General features: G+C 38.9%; 2 protein-coding genes across 8 annotated transcripts in view; both read right to left on the minus strand.

Moving 5' to 3' along the window:
- ARHGAP12 (Rho GTPase activating protein 12) overlaps positions 1 to 21,669 on the minus strand; it is a 106,640-nt gene that overhangs the window by 35,411 nt on the left and 49,560 nt on the right. For 5 of the 7 annotated variants that reach the window (XM_031444880.2, XM_031444881.2, XM_031444879.2 and 2 more), the window contains 3 exons: positions 14,880 to 15,143; positions 8,138 to 8,278; positions 6,914 to 6,994 (listed from right to left, as the gene is read on the minus strand). In XM_031444880.2, the coding sequence (XP_031300740.2) occupies positions 6,914 to 6,994; positions 8,138 to 8,278; positions 14,880 to 15,143 (486 nt within the window). The remainder of the gene's footprint in view (positions 1 to 6,913; positions 6,995 to 8,137; positions 8,279 to 14,879; positions 15,144 to 21,669) is intronic. The other 2 variants (XM_031444883.2, XM_031444882.2) reach the window with 1 other exon arrangement.
- Positions 2,243 to 5,997, minus strand: LOC105086861 (14-3-3 protein eta-like). The gene has a single exon (XM_031444886.2). It carries the CDS (start codon positions 5,809 to 5,811, stop codon positions 5,140 to 5,142), a length of 672 nt encoding a protein of 223 aa, XP_031300746.2. The 5' UTR covers positions 5,812 to 5,997; the 3' UTR covers positions 2,243 to 5,139.

Genomic DNA, 21,669 nt, shown 5'->3' on the forward strand with positions numbered 1-21,669 from the left:
TCCATTCTTCTCCTAAAACCAAAGGATACCTAATATCTACTTCTCTAAAAAACCCCAGTAAATCTTAAATTTTAATGATTCATTGTAATTTCAGTAAAATTATATTATATACTATACTAATAAATTTCTTTTATTCCCCACAATACGCCATTTCTGCCCTTAGCAAAATGAGTCCATACAGGTCTCCCAAACTGTATCCCAAAGCTGTTAACTTCATCTTCCACATTAAAATCTGCCAAAGCTAAGCCATCACATACAGATGTGTGCTTTTCATTCACTGTCGCTCAACAAACAGCAACCTTAAAATCTGTTGGAGAAGTTCACAAAGGGATCATTTCTAGAACAAAGAAAGATGGAGCTTAAAGGCTTCCCCCAAAAATTCTGTGCCATAAATCTCTAAGTGAAGAGAGACCAGCGATTAAGCAGAGCTACATTTTCCCTTCAATACAACCATCGTTAGCAACAATCAGAACGTGTGGTCGCTGTGTGTAAGCTCAGGTAGCTTCTGAGATTTATAATTACCACAGCTGTTTAGAAATCCTTTCCATGGGGCAGCAAAAACAATGTAAAATTAAACTGGGTAATAATCACAATTCTAAAGGTGCTGTGTTCATAACAATGTCCATAAATGCAAATAAAGCATAAATAAACTGCCCGATACAAAATCTAGTATAGACAGAAGGAAAAAATAAAGTGTCACATAGAGAAAAGTAAGAGGATACCACGCTTAACACACACAGTCTAGTTACACAAGATGGCTAAAACTTTTAACATTTTTAAAATCCTTTTTAAAAACACCTTTTCTCTTTTAAGAATTTTTAATTGCTTTTTCATTTCAATTATTTCAAACACACAATAAAACAGCAATTATAATGAAAACCCCCCATCGAACTTGAGCACATCTAACATAACACAGGCACCTTGTTTTCTTTTTAAGAAATGAAACGTCAGAGTCCTCTGAATACATCTTCCAGATTCTACCCCCCTCCCCAGTACCACCTAATTCAGTGTTCATCGTTCTCACGCGTCTCACACTTTAGGATATATGTATGCGTCCATAAATACTTACTACCTGTGGGGTGTTAAATTTTAAATAAATGGAATCATATCACATGCATCAATCTTCAACTTGCTTTTTCACTCAATATGTTTTTATTAAAAAAAAATAATGCCACTGTATTCATGTTGGTGAGTGTCCAGCCCTAACTCACATGCTTCACTTCTACATACCACCACATTATATGCAGGCACCACAACTTAGCCACTCTGTTGTACGTGAACATGTCCAAGGTGGTGGCACTAATCACACTCCTACGGCAGAACATAACGCTCTGCACTGCCCGACTTGATGCCACCGAATTTACATGCATTTGTGTATATAAAACAAACGTATGTACATACACACAAATTTTAAAAAACCTATTTGAAAAGTGAAATGCTAACTCACTGTTTTCATTTACATTTTCCTGATTATTTATAAATTTGAACACCTTATCAAATACTTAATGTAATTCCTCTCCTCTGTATCGCTTAATATTTCTGCCTATTTTCAACTAGGTTCTCTCTCTCCCCTGCTGGTCCGTACAGAGGAACCAGGAAGCTCTGTCTGTATTTTGGCTCCTAAGCCTTTGTTCGCTATGCGAGTTGAATGTATCTTTTCCCAACCGCAGCGGGCATCCTCCCCACCTCGTCAAAGGTGTTCTGTTTAACTTCATGTACCCACATCTGTCGACCTTTCCTTTTATGCTTTTTCCTTATACAGCCTTGTTTAAGAAATCCTTCCCACTCTGCAGTCAAATACCCTTCTACAGCCTGTTAGGTTTTGCTCATTACACTTACAACTGTCACCTACCTGGAATTAACCATTAAGTGTGAAGTGAGGTCAAGTACTACTTTTATTTCATTTTTCTCATGTGAGTAACCAAGTCTTAGCAGCATTTACCACACAGTCCATGCTTCTCCCCGATCTGTGCGGCCACATCTGAGCCTGCACTCTGCCCTCCTGGTCTGCCTCTCCACACCTGGCCCTCGAGACCACAGCTCCATCACTGCAGCCGGAACCCCAGCCCTCACAGGCCCCCTCCCCACCTTCTCTCTACTCAGGGATGTTTCGGTTCTTCACAGACCTTTGTTTGTGAATAAAACTTAGCATCAGTCCTTCCCCTTGTGGGGAGGGGGACAGTAAATAGAAATGCAGTGAATTTATAGATCAATGTAGACACTGCTATAAAATTAAGCCTCTCAATCCAGAATCATAATGGTACACTGCACCCTTTCAGGTTATCCGTTATGCCCCTACATTCTCACTTTTCTTCATTAAGATTTTACAAACCTTTAATAGGTGTATTCTTAGACTCCTCTTGGTTTTGCTGCTGCTGCTCATGTAAAAAGGATCTTTATTCCTATCTCATTTTCAAGCTGACTTTTTACTAGAGAAATGGGTAGTTTTTAGGTTGATTTTATGTCCAGCAACCTTGCTGAACTATCATCAGTTTTGAGTTTGCAGAGTCTCTTGATTTTCTAATAATCAAAAGAAAAAACTGTATCCCTTCCTTTTCAGTTCTATTTTTCTCTCTTTTCTTATTTTATAGCTGAGTAGAAGCAGTGACAGGAGAGCTACAGTCGAGGTCCTAACTATTGGGACAGCTTCTGTAACTGCACCACGAAGTACGGGATGTACTGCAGATGACTTGATAAACACCCTTCAGCACGCTGTGATGTATCATTACATCCGAAGTGATTCTTTTGTAGAAACATACAGTTGCGTCATGGTTTATCATGTCTGAAAATCTTTCAACAGCCGTGTTTAGACCATTTACATTTAATGTAATTATTTATATACTAAGACTTAAGTCTATTTTATTTCTTTTCTGTTCTGTTTATCATTCCTGTTTTCTCCTTTCCTGCCTTCTTGTGGACTACTTGACGAGATTTTACTATTATAGTTTGATTTGTCTACAGTTTTCTTGAGTCTATCTCTTGTTAAAGTTTTGTAGTGATTGCTCAAGGGATTACAATTTACATACTTGATTTCTCAGTCTACCAATATCAACATTTCACCATTTCAAGTGAAATGTGGAAACCTTACCAATAATTACATCACATTACTCTCCCCCTTTTATGATACAATTGTCTTAAATATAATCTCCACCTACAATGAGTACTTCTTCAGAAATGTAATTTTTGTTTTAAATGTCAAACATAATTTTAAAAACTCAGGACAAAAGTCTCCTCAGATATTCACCCTTTCCGCTGTACTTTCTTCATTCTTAATGTTCCAAGTTTCATTTATCATTTCCCTTCTGTTGGAAGGACTTCCTATAGCAATTTTTTGGGAACAAGAGCTGCTGGTAATAAATCTCTTAGTTTAATTTCATCTGAAAATGTCTTTATTTCACTTTCATTCCTGAAGGATATTTTTGCTGGATGTGCAATTATGGGTTGACAGTTTTTTCTTTCAGCATTTGAAAAATGCTACACCACCTCCTTCTGGCTTCATGGTTTCAGATATGACATCTGCTGCCATTCAAATCATTATTACCCTATAGGTACTGTGTTGTTTCACTGTGCTGCTTTCAAGATTTTCTTTGGAAGGAGAAAGCAAGAAAGTCTTAGTTTTGAGAAATTTGATTACAATGTGTCTGGATGTGGATTTCTTCAGGTCTGTCCTGTTTAGTGTTTACTCAGCTTCTTGAATCTGCTTTTTTGTGTTTTGCCAAATTTGTAATGTTTTCAAACATTGCTTCTGCAAATATTTCTCGGGCTCACACTTTTTCCATTCCTTCTGAAACTCTGAAGAAATGAATGTTAGATCTTCTGTTTTCCCACAGACCTCTCAGGCTCTGTTTACTTTCTTAACATGCATCTACTTTTCCTGGGACCAATGCACTAGCCTGGCCTGTTCTTGTCACAGCAGAGGTGGACGACCCAGACCTGGTACACAAGCCCATTTCGATACCATGTGACACGTGCTCACATCCCATCAGTGGAAGAAAGTCACACGACTGAACTGGATTCAGTACATCCCCACCTACAGCAGGAGGCTGTACACAGGTACACGGCAAAGAGCACTGATACAGGAGTGGGTAAGGAATAGGTTCAACGATGCAATCTGCCACTGTATGTAACCTGGGCTTTTTACCCTTTTATGGCTTTTAAGATTGTCTCCCTTTACTGAAGTTCTGCAAACAGTAAAATCTGTCAACATATGGATTTAGTTTTCTCTATTCTTATCAGTACTGAAGACATATTTTCCAATAAAACACTCATGCCTTCCTTCAGTTTTAGAAAATTCCCAGAAATTATATTTTCTTTTTTCTTTTTTTTTAATATCCCCAAAGCAGCATTTATTTACCCACTGAATTCCAAAACATTTAATTTAGAAGTCTGGCATTTCATAGTCACCCATCTTGATTGACATGGGCTAACGCATGTGGCACTGTCAGGTTACATGAGGACAACAGCCAAAGAGTTACAAAAAATAAATCCATGATTCTTAAACAATCGCAACCAAAAAAAAAAAAAAAAAAAAGTTACAGGTATCAAAACTTTAGATGCATTGCATTGAAAAGAAGGTTTGTGCACATCATAATTTAAAGAGGCAAAACAAGGCGCTACGGAAACCTCACATTAAATAGTTTATTATTAAGCCGATGGACAGGAGCAAGTGGTCTCTTTGTCTCAGCTTCCCTTGTACTCCATGAGCTGAGGGAAGAGGTGGGAAGGGTGGATTCATTTTCGCATGCACAAGATGAACTGCTTAACAAAACACTATCAGCTTGTTTAAATGGACCTTTTAAACACCGACTGTAGCCTGTGTTGGCTAATTCTCCTTTCTAACTTCCCCCAGTGCTTTCGCCTGCATTTCACCTATATCGGCAGACGGAGCAGAATGCCTCCTTCAGAATGCACCTGTCTGCACAATTCAAAAAGGGATAGTGGGGAGGAGGGGTGGGTGTTGGGTTCAAAGCAACCGTCAGTCCAGCAATGCCCATGAGTTTATCTGGAACTGCTTCCGGGGGCGGAGAACAGATCTGAGTAGCTGTGCTGCCGCCCGGGTGGGTTTAGCACTAGGTATCTGGTGACTGTGGCGCGGAGGGGCCGGTGTGACGGGGTGGGGGCAGGGCGGGCCGAGGCTGCTCAGTTGCCTTCTCCGGCCTCCTCGTCCTGCTGGTCGCTGGACCAGAGGGTGAGGTTGTCTCGCAGCAGCTGCATGATGAACGTGGAGTCCTTATAGGAATCCTCGTTTAGTGTGTCCAGCTCGGCTATGGCGTCGTCGAAGGCTTGTTTGGCCAAGAGGCAGGCCTGCTCAGGCGCGTTCTGGATCTCGTAGTTGAACACGGAGAAGCTGAGGGCCAGGCCCAGCCGGATGGGGTGCGTCGGCTGCATGTGCTCTTTGCTGATCTTGAAGGCTTCCCTGTAGGCAGCCTCCGAAGCTTCCACCACACTGTTCTTCTCGCCGGAAGCCACCTCGGCCAGGTAGCGGTAGTAGTCGCCCTTCATCTTCAGGTAGAAGACCTTGCTCTTGTACTGGAAGTCGTTGCAGTTCTTGATGAGGAACTTGTCCAGCGGGGCCAGCATGTCGTTGCACACCGACTCCAGCTCCTTCTCGATCTTCTCCTGGTAAGCCTTAACCTTCTCCAGCTTCTTCTCGTTTCCATCGGCCATGGTCTTCCGCTCGAGGCTGCTGATGACCCGCCAGGATGACCGCCGGGCCCCGACCACGTTCTTGCAGGCCACGGACAGAAGGTTGAGGTATTTGTTGGAGAGAGGCTCGTTGAGCTCGGTCACCGCCTTCATGGCGGAGGCCATGTCGTCGTAGCGCTCCGCCTGCTCGGCCAGCCGCGCCCGCTGCAACAGCTGCTCGCGGTCCGCATGTCGCTGTAGTCCGGCCTCGCTTCGCGCCCCACTCGCTTGCTCGCCCGCCCGTCCGCTCCGGGTCGCCGTGGAGGCCGCCGCCCCGCGCACTGTGGCTCGCCCCGCGGACGCCACCGAGCCCAGAAATTATATTTTCAAATATTATTTCTCTACCCTTTCTTCCATTCTCTTCTTCTAGAATTCCTGCTATGTGAATATAGGAAACTTTCCACCCATCTTCCATTTCTCTTAACTATTATGCTTTAATATTTGTTATCTTCCTGTCCCTCTGTCTATAGGTTACACTATCCACTGCACTTTGTATTTCAATGATTTTTTTCTATACCCAAGAATCTTTAATACTAATAATATTTTCTTTAAATTGACTTACTTTGGGAAAAAGAAAAATTTCTTTTAGAACTAGTCTATCTGATAATTACCACTACAGATATGTCTGCTACTTACAGCTGTGATATAAAACATTAAAGTAATGTACCAATTAAAATTTAAATGTCTGCTCAGATATCATTTAAAATTATCTTAAGTGTATGACCTCTTTGAAACCTGCTGCCTTAGATAAACTTGGCCCTGGTGCACTTATCAGAAGAGAGATATCCCACAAGACCATAGAGGATCTTAACGCTCCACGCTACTAATGACTGACTCAATTACAACACATCAACATACAATGAATCTGAATATTGAATTGCTTTTCTTTCTTCAAAAAAATAAATATAAGACTAACTTCATGTAGAGAACTCAACACGTTCCAGACGACTACAGGCATTATTGGCACTGAAAGGGATCTTGTAAACCAGGAAAAATAAAAAAACAATTTCAAGTTAAACCAAAACAATTTTTGCATAGGGATTACTAGTATTACGCAGCAATAAGATAATGCACATCTTAGAAAAAGGATTCTCAATGAATTCTGAAGAAACTGGTCTTGCTGCTTTTTAAAAGTTGAATAAAAATTTAAAAATAAATCTGCTGAAACCATTTTCAGATATTAGCTCATCGACGACTTAAATAGGAATTCAGTGTTCAGGTTTATTACCTTTGGCAATTCCCATTCTGACCGAGATCCATCTGCACTGTAGTAATATTGTCTACCTTGATCGTCAACATGCTTGAGCCACTATAAAAACAAAACAAGTGTTTTTTTTTTAATTTAAGTAAACTTGAGTTTAAGCCTATACAACCAGAGATACTAGATGATATTCTTATGAATTCTGTTCTACTTGCTCAAGAACATTGTAAAAAAAAAAAATAACAAATTTATACTAACAGACTTGCATTTTAAGTTTGGTAAAAATAAGTAAACTATAAACATTAAAATGTGAATCTATCTTTTATCCAATGCCAATGTCAAGCTAGTGATTCAAGCACCACTTAACAACATAACAAAAAATATACAACATAAAGATACACAGATGTATGTGCACTGGACACAGGTTGAGAAATTAACAAAAAAATTTTTTCAATCTTTAAGGATAAAATTACTAAACAATTTAACCCAAGCCATGCAAACCCTTAGGAACTCCCTCCTGTAGCCAACACATCTTACTCAATACAATTTAAATGACACCAACAACAAAACCTCATACAATACAGGGAATATGAGAAGACAACGAAGATACAAACATATGATCTTGACTGTGAAATGAATGAAAATCATTGTTTCCTTATGTTCTAGAGCCAAGTAAAGCAGGAATGAGGGGTAAAAACCTGTCTCTATTTATTCCCAAGGGTCTTAAATTCTTTATGTTAGCACAACCAACCAGTCACCTTCTCAGATGATAAACATGTAAAATTTCAGCATGCATTCCCAAACTAGGTCATTAATGATAAAAATACTCGATTCATGGTTTTTGTTTTACACAACTTGGTTATAAAAGAAAAGGGAGTACAGAAAGTGAGACAGGATATCATAATGCTGGCATGTTGAGAAAACCATTCCCAAAAAACTATTCCTCAAGAAAAATACAAAGAAATATGTTTGCTCAAGAAGTCTAAACAGAATGACACTCAAAAGGTCTGCTCTTAAACAGGTCTGTCTTAAATAGGTCGACACCACAAAAATCACTGCAATTACAAGCAGTTTAAAACCATGAACCAGTAGTGACACTGAGTTTTCGTACTGTCAGTTGACATGATTACAGAATTACAGTAAGATATTTTCATGAGTTCTTAAAATACTACTAAAACTTTAGGACACACTATTTTACGTGCGGATTCTACCAAAAAAAAAAAAAAACCAGATGAGAAAAAAAGAATGTACCTTCTCCTTGGTAAAGTCACTGGTATATAAGGTATGCCCACGTTCATCCAACTCTTCTGACCAACCCCTTGGAGGAGAACCACACTGACTATCTGACTGGCTGTGACAACTGCTGTGGTAGTTCTCTTCTGATGAAAGAAGCTATAAATAGTCAGAAACATAAGGATTTTTCTTCTTTGAATACATATATATGCAGATATGCAGCAGTTGAAACTAAGCAATTGACGTTGGCTATAATGTACTAAGATCTTGAACATATTTAAATATTTTAATTTTCAAAACAAATTGTTTAGTCTTTTAAATGGTACATTGTAAGTGGTGAGGTTTAAATGGTACGTTGTAAGTGGTGAGGTGAAATTAATAATAGTTATTTTATCACATTAATGCAACCCTAGAAAAATTCACTATAATGAGACTGGAAACAATGTTTTCAGACTGGGAAAGGCTACCTTCTATTTAATGCTGCTTTTGAACTGAAACCAGGTTTAAAGTGGCAGGGGTGTGTATGTGTAAGCAAAGCGGGGAGGTGAGGGCCCTTCATCAGACTGAGATTGTTGAAAGTTCTCAGCTATTTATCACAAGTTCCCAACCAAAAGCCTGGCAAAGAGTGCTCAAATATATCTTCAACTATTTTTTTAAAGTGTGTGGGATGGAGAGAGGGGAGGGAAGACACTAGGTTTGTAACACTATATTTTATGTTCTAATTTAATGGCAAGTTGTCTTAATCCACTCAACCGAATGCTTATTTAAAACTATTAGAAACTGAACTTTGAAACAAGAAAAAATATTGAGAAAATTCAAACACGATACAGAAAGATGAAGAAATTCCGTACAGTTTAGGTGTGCTTTACTTCAAACTCCAAACATACAGGAAGACTGAGAACAGCTAACAATTGCTGTTTTCTTTAACTAGAGGCACCGTAATATGAGCAGCGGCAATCCGCTTACTGCACTTAAACTTTGTTCATTCAACAAATGTGCACCAGGCTAACTCTCGCGTGCAAATGACCCTTCCAGGGTCACTTTCAGGTAAAACAGATTTTGCAATTAAATCCTACTCAACTGGACTGTATTTTCTACCATAAGTTGGTCTGAAACACTAAGATGTGTAGATTCTCAATGTTATAGGAGTAACTTAGACATAAACATCCTAACATTAGTAATATGTTCACAAAAACTGACCTAGACTACTTTACAGAAGCCTTGCATAAAGTGAGCTGTATGTTTTGTAACTAATGCTTTTAAAAAATGGAAAATCTAACTCAAAAATCAAGATTCATTTTTATTTGAGACCACTTATAAAAATGTGTGCTCACATGGGAAAAGAAGTGCAATAAAACCTTTCAGAAACAGAATAAAAGAAGGCAATCTATACAGTGGAATATTATTCAGTCATTAAGAACGAACTTTTGCTATTTGTGACAACAGGGATGGATCTTGAGGGCACTATGTTAAGTGAAATAACTCACAGAAGAAAGACAAATATGATCTCACTTATATGTGGGATCATAAAAAACAAAACACACAAAACCAAGCTCACAGATACAGAGAACAGACTGGTGGTTGCCAGGGAGGTAGGCAGTGGGTGAAAAGTCAAAGGGCACAGAATTCCAGTTATAAAATAAGTCACTCAAGGGGACGTAAGGTGCAGCACGGTTACATAGTTAATAATACTGTATCGCACATTTGAGAGATACCTAAAGAGCAGATCTTTAAAGTCTTCAGAAAAACTATTCTGTTAACTACGTATGGTGACAGATGTTACCTATACCTACTACGGTGATCATTTTGCAATATATACAAATATCAAACCATCATGTTGTACACCTAAAATTAATATAATGCTATATGTCAATTATATCTCAATAAGATTTTTTTATAAAGAAGGCAATCTAATTAGTAAAAATTAAGAAAAAAAATCACTAAATCAGTTTTTGTCATAAACATGACTTTTTAGTTGCCACAATGCTCACATAATTTCCAAATTTTTGTGCAGTCAGCTGTTCCCTTCTGCCATGAAAAGTAACCTCCATTATCTCAACATGTTTTATTACATTATAAAACCAGGAGTTGCTTTATGATTTTGAAAATTATTGCCAGAAAAGAGCTGTTTAATGAAAATTAAATAAAAGGTAGCCTAGAAGAAACACAGGGGGCTCTACACATGTTCCATTTCTAGGAGAGTGACAGGCAGCCACCCAACTAGTCACCTGGATGAAAACAGTGTAAAACAGTACATAACTTTTTCTTTTCTTTTTAATTACCAAGGAGCAAGAGGAATACTCAGGAACAAAAACTAACTGGAAGCAAGAATCCAGAAAAGTCAGTAGAATAAAAAGGCAGCTTTCTCCTCGAAGGCGTCTGCCAAACCCTGACCAAAACATCAGTTTTCAAGGCCACGTACAAGTGTTGAGGAACAGGACTCAGGACAACCTAAGGCAAGGAGCCTAAGAGGATGCCCCATAATAAGGAATGGGCACTCCAAAGAATTAAACCTGCAGATTATGGGGTGAACCAGAAACAAATCTTGTCCCTTTATTCCACACTAGGAAAAACATAGGGATCTTCCCAGATAATTGGGGGAACCTGGGGGAGTCCCCAGCCACAAGCGAGCCTTCACGCAATCCAAATTACTACTAGCCGGGTGGCCTATAAACACGAAAGCTGAAAATTTAGTTTCAAATGCTCACAGGATACTAGCTTCCCCAGGCACCTGACAGAAACAAAAGCAAACCCTCTGAAGGAACAAATTTTCAATCCCAGCATTAAAGACTTGCTATATGTATGAATTTCCAAAAACTATAAGCTCACATCAAAACACACACAAGACACGAAACAAAACACCATGAGTGAGAGTCAGCAGAAAAACGTAATCAGACTCTCAAAGACTATATACTGGAACTATCAAAAACAAAGTAAAAAATAAGACTTAAGAAAGCTATGACAAATACATGTGATGTATGATCCTTCACTGCAAGAAAAAAAAAAACTATAAGGAATATAAGTTGCCAAGTGAGAAACATAGATATTAACTAGATATTAAATAATAATACCAATATTAAATTTTGGGGGTGCGATAAATGTATTTTTCACCAAAAAAAAATATTTTTTTTTGCTGGAAAATGTCCTTATACTCAGAGAATAAATTATTATGTTATCTGGTCCAAATGATTCAGAAAAAAAATCACTGGAGAGCAGAGGAGGAAAGCAAACACAGTGAGGCTCCGTGAGGACCCGGCTTACAGACGCTCACTGTACTATTCTTTCCACTTTCCTGCAGGTTTCAAACTTTTCATAGTAGTAAGAGGGGGAAGCTCCCCCAACAAATTAAAAAAAAAAACACATTTTTTAAATTCAAAGGTAGGTTTAGTATCAAATAAAGATGCAGATAAGGAGAAAAAGGGCAGACAGGAGCTTGACCTGGAAGTGACCGCAAAGGAAGCACAGAGACACAGCAAAAAAACACCCAAGCGGAGAGGAAACCAAGAGACCACGATGAGCGGAGTAAGCAGAGTAAACGTTCACGTAACCAGAGCTCCAGAACAAGAGGGAACAGAAAATGGGGTAGGAGCTATGCATACATGACACCTAACACTTCCCAGAACTGATCAAAGACAGGACTCCCCAAATTCAAGATTCCAACAAAGCCCCAGCAGGAAATAAAAAAGACACCTTCACCTGATCACATCACAGTGAAATTACAGATATGAGATCTTAAAAGCTGCCCGCAGGAGGAGAGCGGCAAGTTGAATTCCCAACATGGACAAAGGAAGCCCGAGGACATGAGAATAAAGCCTTCAATGGACAAGGGAAAAACAAAAACCAAACAGTCTGCTTAGAACTGTGTACCAGGTAAGGGTAGTCTTCAAAAATAAGGACAAAAAAGAAAATTTCCAGACAAACAACACTAAAATGTTATCACTAACAGACGCTCACTAAGGAAATAAAAACGTATGTACTTAAGACAGTAGAAGTTATCCAAGATAACCTAATTTGCATAAAGAAATGTGAGAAAACACAACGGGAAATGTGAGGATTAAATTTAAGTATCACATGGACAATGACAGTTAGGGGAGGGTAAAAATAAAGACAAAACATCAGACAACAGCAGCACAACAGCATGGACAGTTCCTGCGCGGTTCTGAAGGAGCAAGAAGACACCGACGAGCCGCGGGCCACGCTGAGTGCACGCGCTCTGGTGTCTGGGGCGCGTTTGTCAACAGCAGCTAGATGTTCAACAGCATCTCTGGCCTCTACCCCCGAAATGCCAGCAGCCCTCCCTGAGACGTAACAACCCGAAACATCCCCAGACACTGTCTAATGTCCCCCAGGAGGCAAAATTGTCCCCAGTTGAGAACCACCGTTCTAGGGCAACTACTAAAATAAGCTTCTGACTGAGGATGAAAGACAACACTTGTTCCCCGTCAAGCCCCACTAAAATAAAAGTACTGAAATAAGCTTGAAAAAAACCTGGCCGCCAAGAACAGAGGGGGAACACAAGAAGACACGTCAGCCACAAAACTGCAAGCTGAGAAGCAGATGAACAAAAATCTCAATTATCCACAAAGACAGCAGAATCTAAACCAGTGGGGGCAGGGGTGGTGCTGGGAAGGGAAGATGAAATCCAACAAATTCTTCAAAAGGCTCCAGGACTAAGATGAGGACTGAAATCACCAGAGTCCCCTTCCTCAGGCCTGGCCACTAGCTGTGCACCCTCTGCTCCAGCAGAAGGATGGATTCACTCCCTGGTTGGGGGGGGGGGGTGACACCAACATTCCGAGTTGGAAGACAACAGGCACTATCAGGACCCAGGTACCAAACCAAAGAGGGGAGGCTGAGGGGGATAGGCTCAGTGGTAGAGCATGAGGCCCTGGGTTCAGCCCCCAACACCTCCATTAAAAAAAAAAGTATTTAATTAAAAAAAGAAAAAGAGGGGAGACCAAGGGACTGGATGCAAACTGGATGCAAACGCCAGCACCAAGACCCTGGCAGCTCTTACCTTCCAGGTTTTAAGATGTCTGCAGACACTGCTTAGTCTAAAAGGAAAGACCTAAAGTTCTAACACTGGAGACGCCAACAAGCAGCTGACCCAGATGAAGTGAAGTTCGATGCCTGGCAATTGTGAGGGAGAGTGATTTCCAACCAAGAATACTATACTCGGGCAAACTATCAATTAAATACGAAGGCAGAACATAGACATTTTCACACACACAGTCTCAATTTTACCTCCCGGATACAGTCTTTCTCAAGAAATTACTGGAAGGTGTGCTCCAGCCACATTGGAAATACCTATTTCTGTCTAATATGTGCAGTAGCAGTGTGAGCTGAGGCTCTGATGTACAAATCACTCTCATCTATCCACTGAAACAGGAAGCTGAGAAATGTTAAAAAGTTCCTGTGTGTACTTTAAATTCCTTTAAATTATTCTATCATTTAGCCCTTTCCCTAATTCTTCCAAATTATAAGATTTGACTTTATTATTGACACACAGGACAACTTATTTTCAAATGTTCCTATTTTTTAAATTTTTTCCTGTGTGGGGGGAGGGTAACTAGGTTTATTTATTTATTTGGTTTTTCAGTGGAGGTGCTGGGGATTGAACCCAGGACCTTGTGCGTGCTAAGGACCCGCTCAACCACTGAGCTATAAACCCTCTCCCCTTAAATCTTTCTAAATACACAATTCAAATCACTTCTGAACACTCCCTACTGCAGTAACACGTGATCGACTTCTCTCACTATTCTCCATCTCATTCTTGAAACTCAAAGCACAAGTCACCACCAGACCAGAGCTATAAATAACCAACTGAAAAATAGGACAAGAAGAAGGGTTATCAACTATAAAAAGCTTTTAGACTCTGCTAAACACAGGATGCGTTCCCTGACTCTCCAGCCTCTACCCACCTAGGGTTCTGTTTTTATCGTACAAGCCAGCTGCCTTCTCTAAGAGCAGGGTGTCCCGGGCAGGTGCCGGGGCCGCAGTCATCCACACTCCAGGACTTAACTCCATTCTGCCAATCCTACCCTTAGCTTCTCCTGCGTATTTCAACAGCCCCGAGGAATCTCTCCAGACCTCGGAGATGAGTATTTCTCAAAACATTGTTGGCCAGTTCACGGCACCACCCTGAGAGGTGTGGGGAAGGTGAAACCAAGGCGGGGTGGGGATACAGTACGGGCACTTATTAGAGAAAACAATGATTTTAGAGTAAATTGTCAGACTTAGAGGACAGTCCATTTGTAGCAAAGGAATTATATTTACTTCCCCTGCATATAAATAAAAAGTGATCTTGTATCTCTGACTGACAAAAACTGAGAAGTATCTTGCTATTGTTAGCCCTACCAAAACACAGTGAAAATTATCAGTCAAATAATTTTGTTCTTATTTGTTTGACTAAATCATCTATTTTCTTTCCTTCTTTTTCTAAAAAATGTCTCTGCTTGGGCAATGGCAATGATTGAATTAGTACCTCCTAGCACGTGAGGGGAACCACTGGCACTAGGCAACATTAATCCAGCTAACTCTGGAACTAGTAAGCATGCTACAAGGTTAGCTACTGTCTACTAGTTAGAGATTAGGAAGAAGCAAGCATTAATATAACAGAATGTGGAAAGAACATTTAGTGCCTTAGAGATTTCAAGGGTTCTACCATTTCAGTGCCTAGAAACAAACCTACTGACGTCTTTCGTCTCTGAATAACAAGAAGGAAGTCTGGTAACTCACGGTGATTTTCTACTGCTCATACCTCCTGCTCTCCTGGACTCTGGGAATCTCCTTTGCTTGTGTTTGTATCTCGAGTCCAGCGAGGGGGTTTCCACGTTCTTTCCTGTGTCCCTCTGTTATAGTAGTAACAACGCCCCGAACTATCCTTGTGAGTTTCCCATTCTCCATTGATCTGAATGGCGGGGCTTCCGGGGAGCGGCGGGAGCGCGGACTGGGATATTTTCAGTTCCTGCAGGTTAGCGTACACAGGAGAGTCTGGCCGTCCTTGATTTGGGGGTGTTGTCGCCTGTGAAAAACGTGAAATAGCCGTGTTTAAGCTGGCGTAACACTTATAAATTAAAATTAAATGAAACACGAGATTTATAAACATAAATACTAATTCACTTAAAAATGTATGTATAGGGGTACAAATTCTTTCTAAGGAAATAACAATTGAACAGTTTTAATATTCACAGTTTGGAAAATACACAAAAGCTTCAACTAGAATTCAAAGTTTGCTTAACAACTGCCCCTCACCCTGAAAGAACACTTGCCAAGAAGTCAGGAGCTGGGGGTCCTCGTTCAAGACCTGGCCTAACAAGAGGCTTGACACTGGAATAGACCACTTCATCTCTCTGAAACTGAATTTTTTAAATCTCTATAAATGAAGGAATTTGGATTAAACCACCTAGGTCTCCATTAGCTCTAAAAGTTTATGATTTTAGGCAAGTTTTAAAATATAAAGTCTTATACATGGGTAGGTCAGCATTTATTCAGAAAACTGTCGAAAGAAGGATTTTATATTCTAAGCTCTAATGTTAAATCAGGACTCCAAGTGAAAGAAAAAGGAGATGTAGTACTTCAGCTCAGAATTTATTACATCCTATTCCTTCTTAGTGATAATTTCTCAACAGCCATAAACAAACCTTTAATTTCTTCCTAATTTCTGTATCTGTGATTTTCCTAAGAGTGGAAAAGACAAGAATTAGCAATGGCTCTATGATTTACATGCTTAACCTCAACCTTCAGTTTACTTTTTATTTTTAAACGTCACTAGATGTCAGTCAAGAGCAGAACGCCCTTCCTACGCTTTGCCTAAGGACACTGTCCACTGTGTTAAGTTAGAATTCTAGATGCTGAAAGAATACTTTTTTATATTGTGTTTGTATTTGTGTAAACACCTCTCCTTTTACAACAGGGCTTCTCAACCTTGACACGACTAACATTTAGGAACAGATTATTCTCTGTGGTGGGGGCCACCCTGCTCACTGTGAACTGTTCAGTAGCATTTCTGGCCTCGACCCACTAGATGAGGGTGGTACCCCTCACCATGACAACTAAAGAGAAAGAGTCTCTGGGCATTGCCCAATGTCCCCTGGGGACAAAACTGCCCCTGGTCGACAACCACTGCTGCACCATGTTAACCGTAGAATTATTCAGATGTGTGATTACTTTTATAATGTACCCATAGTTTTATGAATGTTTAAAAACACTGAATTACAAAAAAGAGAAATGTGGATGGATACATTAAATCAGTTTATTAAAAATTAAAGTACTTTAAATTCTAAAATATGATTTGCCTACAAAATAATCATAATGAATCTAAATCACAGAATAAGTTTTAAAAAAGAAAACAGCAAAAATAACCCAAAACATGAATATATTTGTAAACTAGTTACCTTTGGTATTTATGCAAATACTGTACTCAGTCATACAAATTAGACCATTTTCCTATAAATGTTAGCTTTGAATTTAGACTACCACCAAACTTCATCTTTCTAAGAAGAAAATCTATCCATGAAGACAGATTTCCATGTATTTCTCTTCTAGGCTAATTCCATATTCTGGGGAATCAGCCAAGACAACAATGCTCCTCTGACTAAAATGTACTCTGCTAATTAACAAACAATTCTATACAGTAAATCATCTCCCAGGACCTTATCTAGAGAGCATTTATTCAGCAAGTGTTGCAGAAGTTCTCAGTCTGCTCCTGATACTTAACTCATCTTGGGGAAATAAAGATGCCAACAAACAGCCACTGTCTCAACGATTTTATGGACGCATGTCACCACAGCTTTAAGAAATAGCTCATTCCTGTTGCTTAAACAGTTCAAATTTAAACAGGTTTTCAATTTAAAAAAACTGAAATGCTTTAACACAGTTTATAAGACTAGCATAATTCCGAAACAAATGTACAGAAAAATTAAATGGAAGAAAATTACAAACCAATCTCACTTATAAATTTAAATGAAAATATATTAAATAAAACATTAGCAATCAAATCCAGGGCTCCATTAAATAAGTCAGGGAAAAGCAGAAATGCTGAGAGTCTACCTTCAGGAAATCCTTTACTGCAATACTTTACATTAACAGATTAACATAATCACCTCCACAAACACCAACAAAGCACATGATAAAATTCAACATGGATTCAGGATAAAAAGTGAGGAAAAGGTGATGCCTCCTTAATTTGACACTTTTAAATTATTATTTAAAATAAACATCATACCAAACAAGACACTGATAAGAAGCATTTTCATTAAAGTCAAGAGTAATTCCAGGATGCCATGGATCACTGCTTTTATTCAACATGGTACTGGAGAGCCTAAACAATGTACTAAGGTAAGAAAAATGGGCATAAATACCCAGGAGGGAGAAAACTCTTGATATTTGTCACTGACATAACCAGTATCTGAAAACCTCAGCCCATGAAAACTACTAAGAAGTTCAAATAAGTTGGCCCATCTAAACAGTCTCCAATACATGAGTAATGACAAACTGGAAAATGTAGCAGAATTTTTAAAATCTCATTTACACTATGAAAAGAACTGTTAAGACACTTATAAATAAGTTTTAAAAGAAACCAAATGAAGAATACTTATATATAGAATAGACAGACAAGTTTATATTGTACAACATAGGGAAATATATACAAGGTCTTGAAGTAGCTCACTGTGAAAAAGAATATGAAAATGGATATTTGTATATTCATGTATGACTGAAAAAATGTGTTATACACCAGAAATTGACACAACATTGTAAACTGACTATAACTCAATAAAAAATAAAAAAATACCTATAAAAATTTCCTCAGATTCCTAAAATTATACCTGAATAGATAAACCTTTGTTCCTAAATGGAAAAGTATAATTTTGTAAACACGTTACTTCTCCAAAAACTAATCTATAAATTCTACAAATTCAATGCAATCTTTGGCATGCAGCTGAGTTAGCTCACTGCCTAGCATACAGTGGCACTTAAGGAAATTTGCTGAGTGAATGAACAAACAGAAGACTGCAAACACACAGAGCCAAGTAAAAGCAAAACTGAAGGACTGAGAACTGGTCACACGTGATAAAGGAAACTCAGAAACATCCACATTCCTAGTTTGGGGACAAGGATGGACAACTGTGTCACCACAGAAGAAACTGAGATAAATAGAAACTGATAGAAACTGAACACCGAGCACTTAGCTAGGTGCTGAGGTTACACATGTAAATTTTAAAATTTAAAATTCTAGGACCTTGTAATACAGAAGAAAGAAAAACAAAGATCATTTAAATGCATAATAAACACAACACTAGAGCCACACGTGGGCCAGTGTGGGCACAAAAAGGAAAAGACCTGGAATCAACAGAATAAGCCTCAGAAACAGGTAAAAAACGACAACTAACTAGTGAATGTAACAGAAAAGAAACAGACTCACAGATGCAGAGAAGGAACCAGTGGCCACCAGTGGGAAGAGGAAAGGGGAGGGGCAAGATGGAGGTGGAGGATGAAGAGGCAGAAACTATTAGGTATAAAACAAGCTACAAGGATGTACAACACGGGGAATATAGCCAGTATTTTATAATAACTATAAATGGAGTATAACCTTTAAAAATTGTGAATTACTATATTGTATAGCTATAACATATAATATTGTATATTAACTATACTTCAATCAAAAAGTATGACATTGTAAAATAAATATACAAATAAAGTTTAAAAACATATATATAAAGACCAAAAAAAAAAAAAAAAAAGAAATGAGTAAGAAAGGACCACCAGGTCAACGCTGAGGATACAGGAGCAACAAGAACAAATGTCTGGGAAACCCGTGGTGCAGCCCGGGAAGGATGCTGACTCAGGGAGCAGGGAGAGGAGCAGCCACGGAAAGGTCTACGGAGCAGCAGGGGCAAAACAGGGGAGTTGTGCGTCATGTCAGAAAGCAGGCGTCATCCAGCAGCACTGAGGGGACCGCTGGAGAAGACAGGCCAGGAAGCCCCTTCTGACTCACGATTCAGAAACACTGCAGATTCTACATGGACACAGCTAGAGGCAGATCAGTGGGGAGGCTGTGCAGACAGAACACAGAGCTGCAACAGGACAAGGAGGGCCGGAGCAGCAGGACCGGAATCAAGACATAAGTAGAAAGTTCAATTAACACTTGGATGGTATGTTTGTCTGGGTGAAACATATTTTGGGAGAGGAGGGTTGTTTAAGCACAGACTAAATAATGTCAAGATAAAGACTAGGATAAAGAGAGGAACAAAGAGGAGTGCCATTTCAATCGTATGAGGCTGATACATCTTCTGGAAATCCAGGTGGAAAGGCTCAGACTGTTAGATGTACACACTGGGAGCTCAGTACAGAAATCAGAGCTAAAAATATAAAAGTCATCAGCACACAGGTGGGGCCAGTAACTTCAGACAGTACATAGAGGGAGAGAAGGGGGAACGCAGACCCCTGGAGAATACTGAGCAGTTGCTTTATGAACTAAAATGAGAATACAAGCACAAAGTTAGCACAGGGCATGGCATGGTGCCCGCTGGCAGTGGCATTATACTTATTGTTGCAACTGACATAATTAAGGTACCAGGCAAAGTGAGAGGATCCAGTAAAGGAAACAGAAAGTCAGAAGCAGACAGTCTAACAGGAAAGGGTAGTATTTAAAAGTAACAAGGAAAATTTTGAAAGGGGAACTTGGTTTAATCTGAAGACTTCAAAATGTAAGGGCCCTGAAATAATCACTAGATTCAGCAATTAAAATTAGATTCATTAAAAGACTCCAGTTTCCTGCCATTAAGGATCTGAAATTACGTTCCTGCCATAAACTAGAAAAGTAAATACAATTTAAGGAATGAGTATTTTCAGGCCTTGTACAACAAAACAAATAGCTCAGAACTATGATCCCTGGAGAAGAAACAAAAGGCAGGTCACCCACCACCTCCCTGCCTGGAACCAGCTTCCAGAAATCAGCAGTGTGAAGGGGACCAGAGTCCGCGACCTTGGTGAGTGAACACCAGAGACATGACTTACAGCAACCAAGGAAATAATATAAGAAATGAAAACAAATATATATAAATATCAAACACTGGGAAGAGGTGAAAAGGAGAAAGGAATGGCTCCTAATTTTTATTTAAATTAGGGAACCTTCAAAACTGAAAAAAAGGAGAAATAGAGGCTGAAATGCCTGAAATCAAGGGAGACAACAGTGATTCTAAGCAGAACGTCTATTTAGAGCAGATTTACTGCCAACAGACGAATGGTAAAGCTTCAGTATTTCACACTCTGACTTAACACTAAATCCTCTGACAGAAGTTCATTTGAAATGTTGCTCATTTGCTGTTACAAATAGTTTCCAGTAGAAATAAGAACCTTGTTTCCTCAATGAATTAACTCCAAACTTAAGATCAGCTTAAAACTTTCAATTTCCAAAGTGTGTGGAAAGAGAACAGAAGGCGACTCAGTATTTTTAATATTCTGATCTCTGGTGAAAAGACACTGTCCATGTTTCATATCAACTGCTCAAACCACTGAGAAAAAGTCAAGGGAATTGTCACTGACTGACCACTAACAACCTTCCTCAAGAACTCTTGAAAATACAAATTCTTGGTGAAAAAATATTAAGTATAAAATAGCAAACTAACTTTTACATATACACAATACTAACTACAACAAAGGATAGTGAGTAATTACATACCATTTTGCCTATTGAACCAAAAATGCAGGTTTTTTAAATGAACACAATGCTAGTTAAGATGAAATGTAACAACTCTAGTTTACTGTTGGTAAGTTTAATTAACTGAACCTTTTCGGAAAACAGTTCAGTAGCACGTTTCAAAAGCTTTGAAAAATATTCTTAGGGGGAAAATTCTATAGATTAAAAAAAATCCCACAAATACGTGCATTCCAATGTTACTTATCAGAAATAAATTAAATACAAGCTAAACATCCAACAACAGAAGAATGGCTAAGTAAATAATGATCCAACATAAGAGGAAATACAAGCAATGAAAATGTTAATCATTTCTTAACATGATAAAAAAAATTTTACGAGCTTAATAAGAAAAGCAAGATATAAAAATGCTTCTAGCTCCCAACTTAAAAATTTTTAAGTATGAAGATAAATCAGCTAAACCATGATCAGTACCCAGCAAGGCTTTCACTCAGGTCTGATGGAGACCAAAATTTTTACACATAAGCAAAAGCTAAGAGTTCAGCACCACCAGACCAGCTTTACAAGAAATGTTAAAGGCACCTCTCTAAGCGAAAAAGAAGAGACCACAACCAGAAACATGAAAACCACAAAAGGAAAAATCTCATTTTTTCGCAAATATACAGTAAAGGTAGTAAGCCAACCACATGTGAAAAGCTAGCGGGAAGGTTAAAAGACAAAGGAGTAAAATTATCTACATCCACAGTAAGTAGTTAAAGGATACATAAAACAAAAATATGAACGATGTCAAAAACAGTAAACGTGGGGGGAGCAGAACAAAAACGCAGGGCTGTTAAAATGTGTTTGAGCTTAAGAGATCAGTAACAAAATAATCGTGTGTGTATATACACAC

This window comes from Camelus dromedarius, chromosome 26 (genome assembly GCF_036321535.1).
Source record: "Camelus dromedarius isolate mCamDro1 chromosome 26, mCamDro1.pat, whole genome shotgun sequence".
NCBI lineage: Eukaryota > Metazoa > Chordata > Mammalia > Artiodactyla > Camelidae > Camelus > Camelus dromedarius.

Coding starts and splice junctions, on each gene's coding strand:
- LOC105086861 (XM_031444886.2), bottom strand. CDS start 5,811: ATGGCCTCCGCCATGAAGGCGGTGACCGAGCTCAACGAGCCTCTCTCC.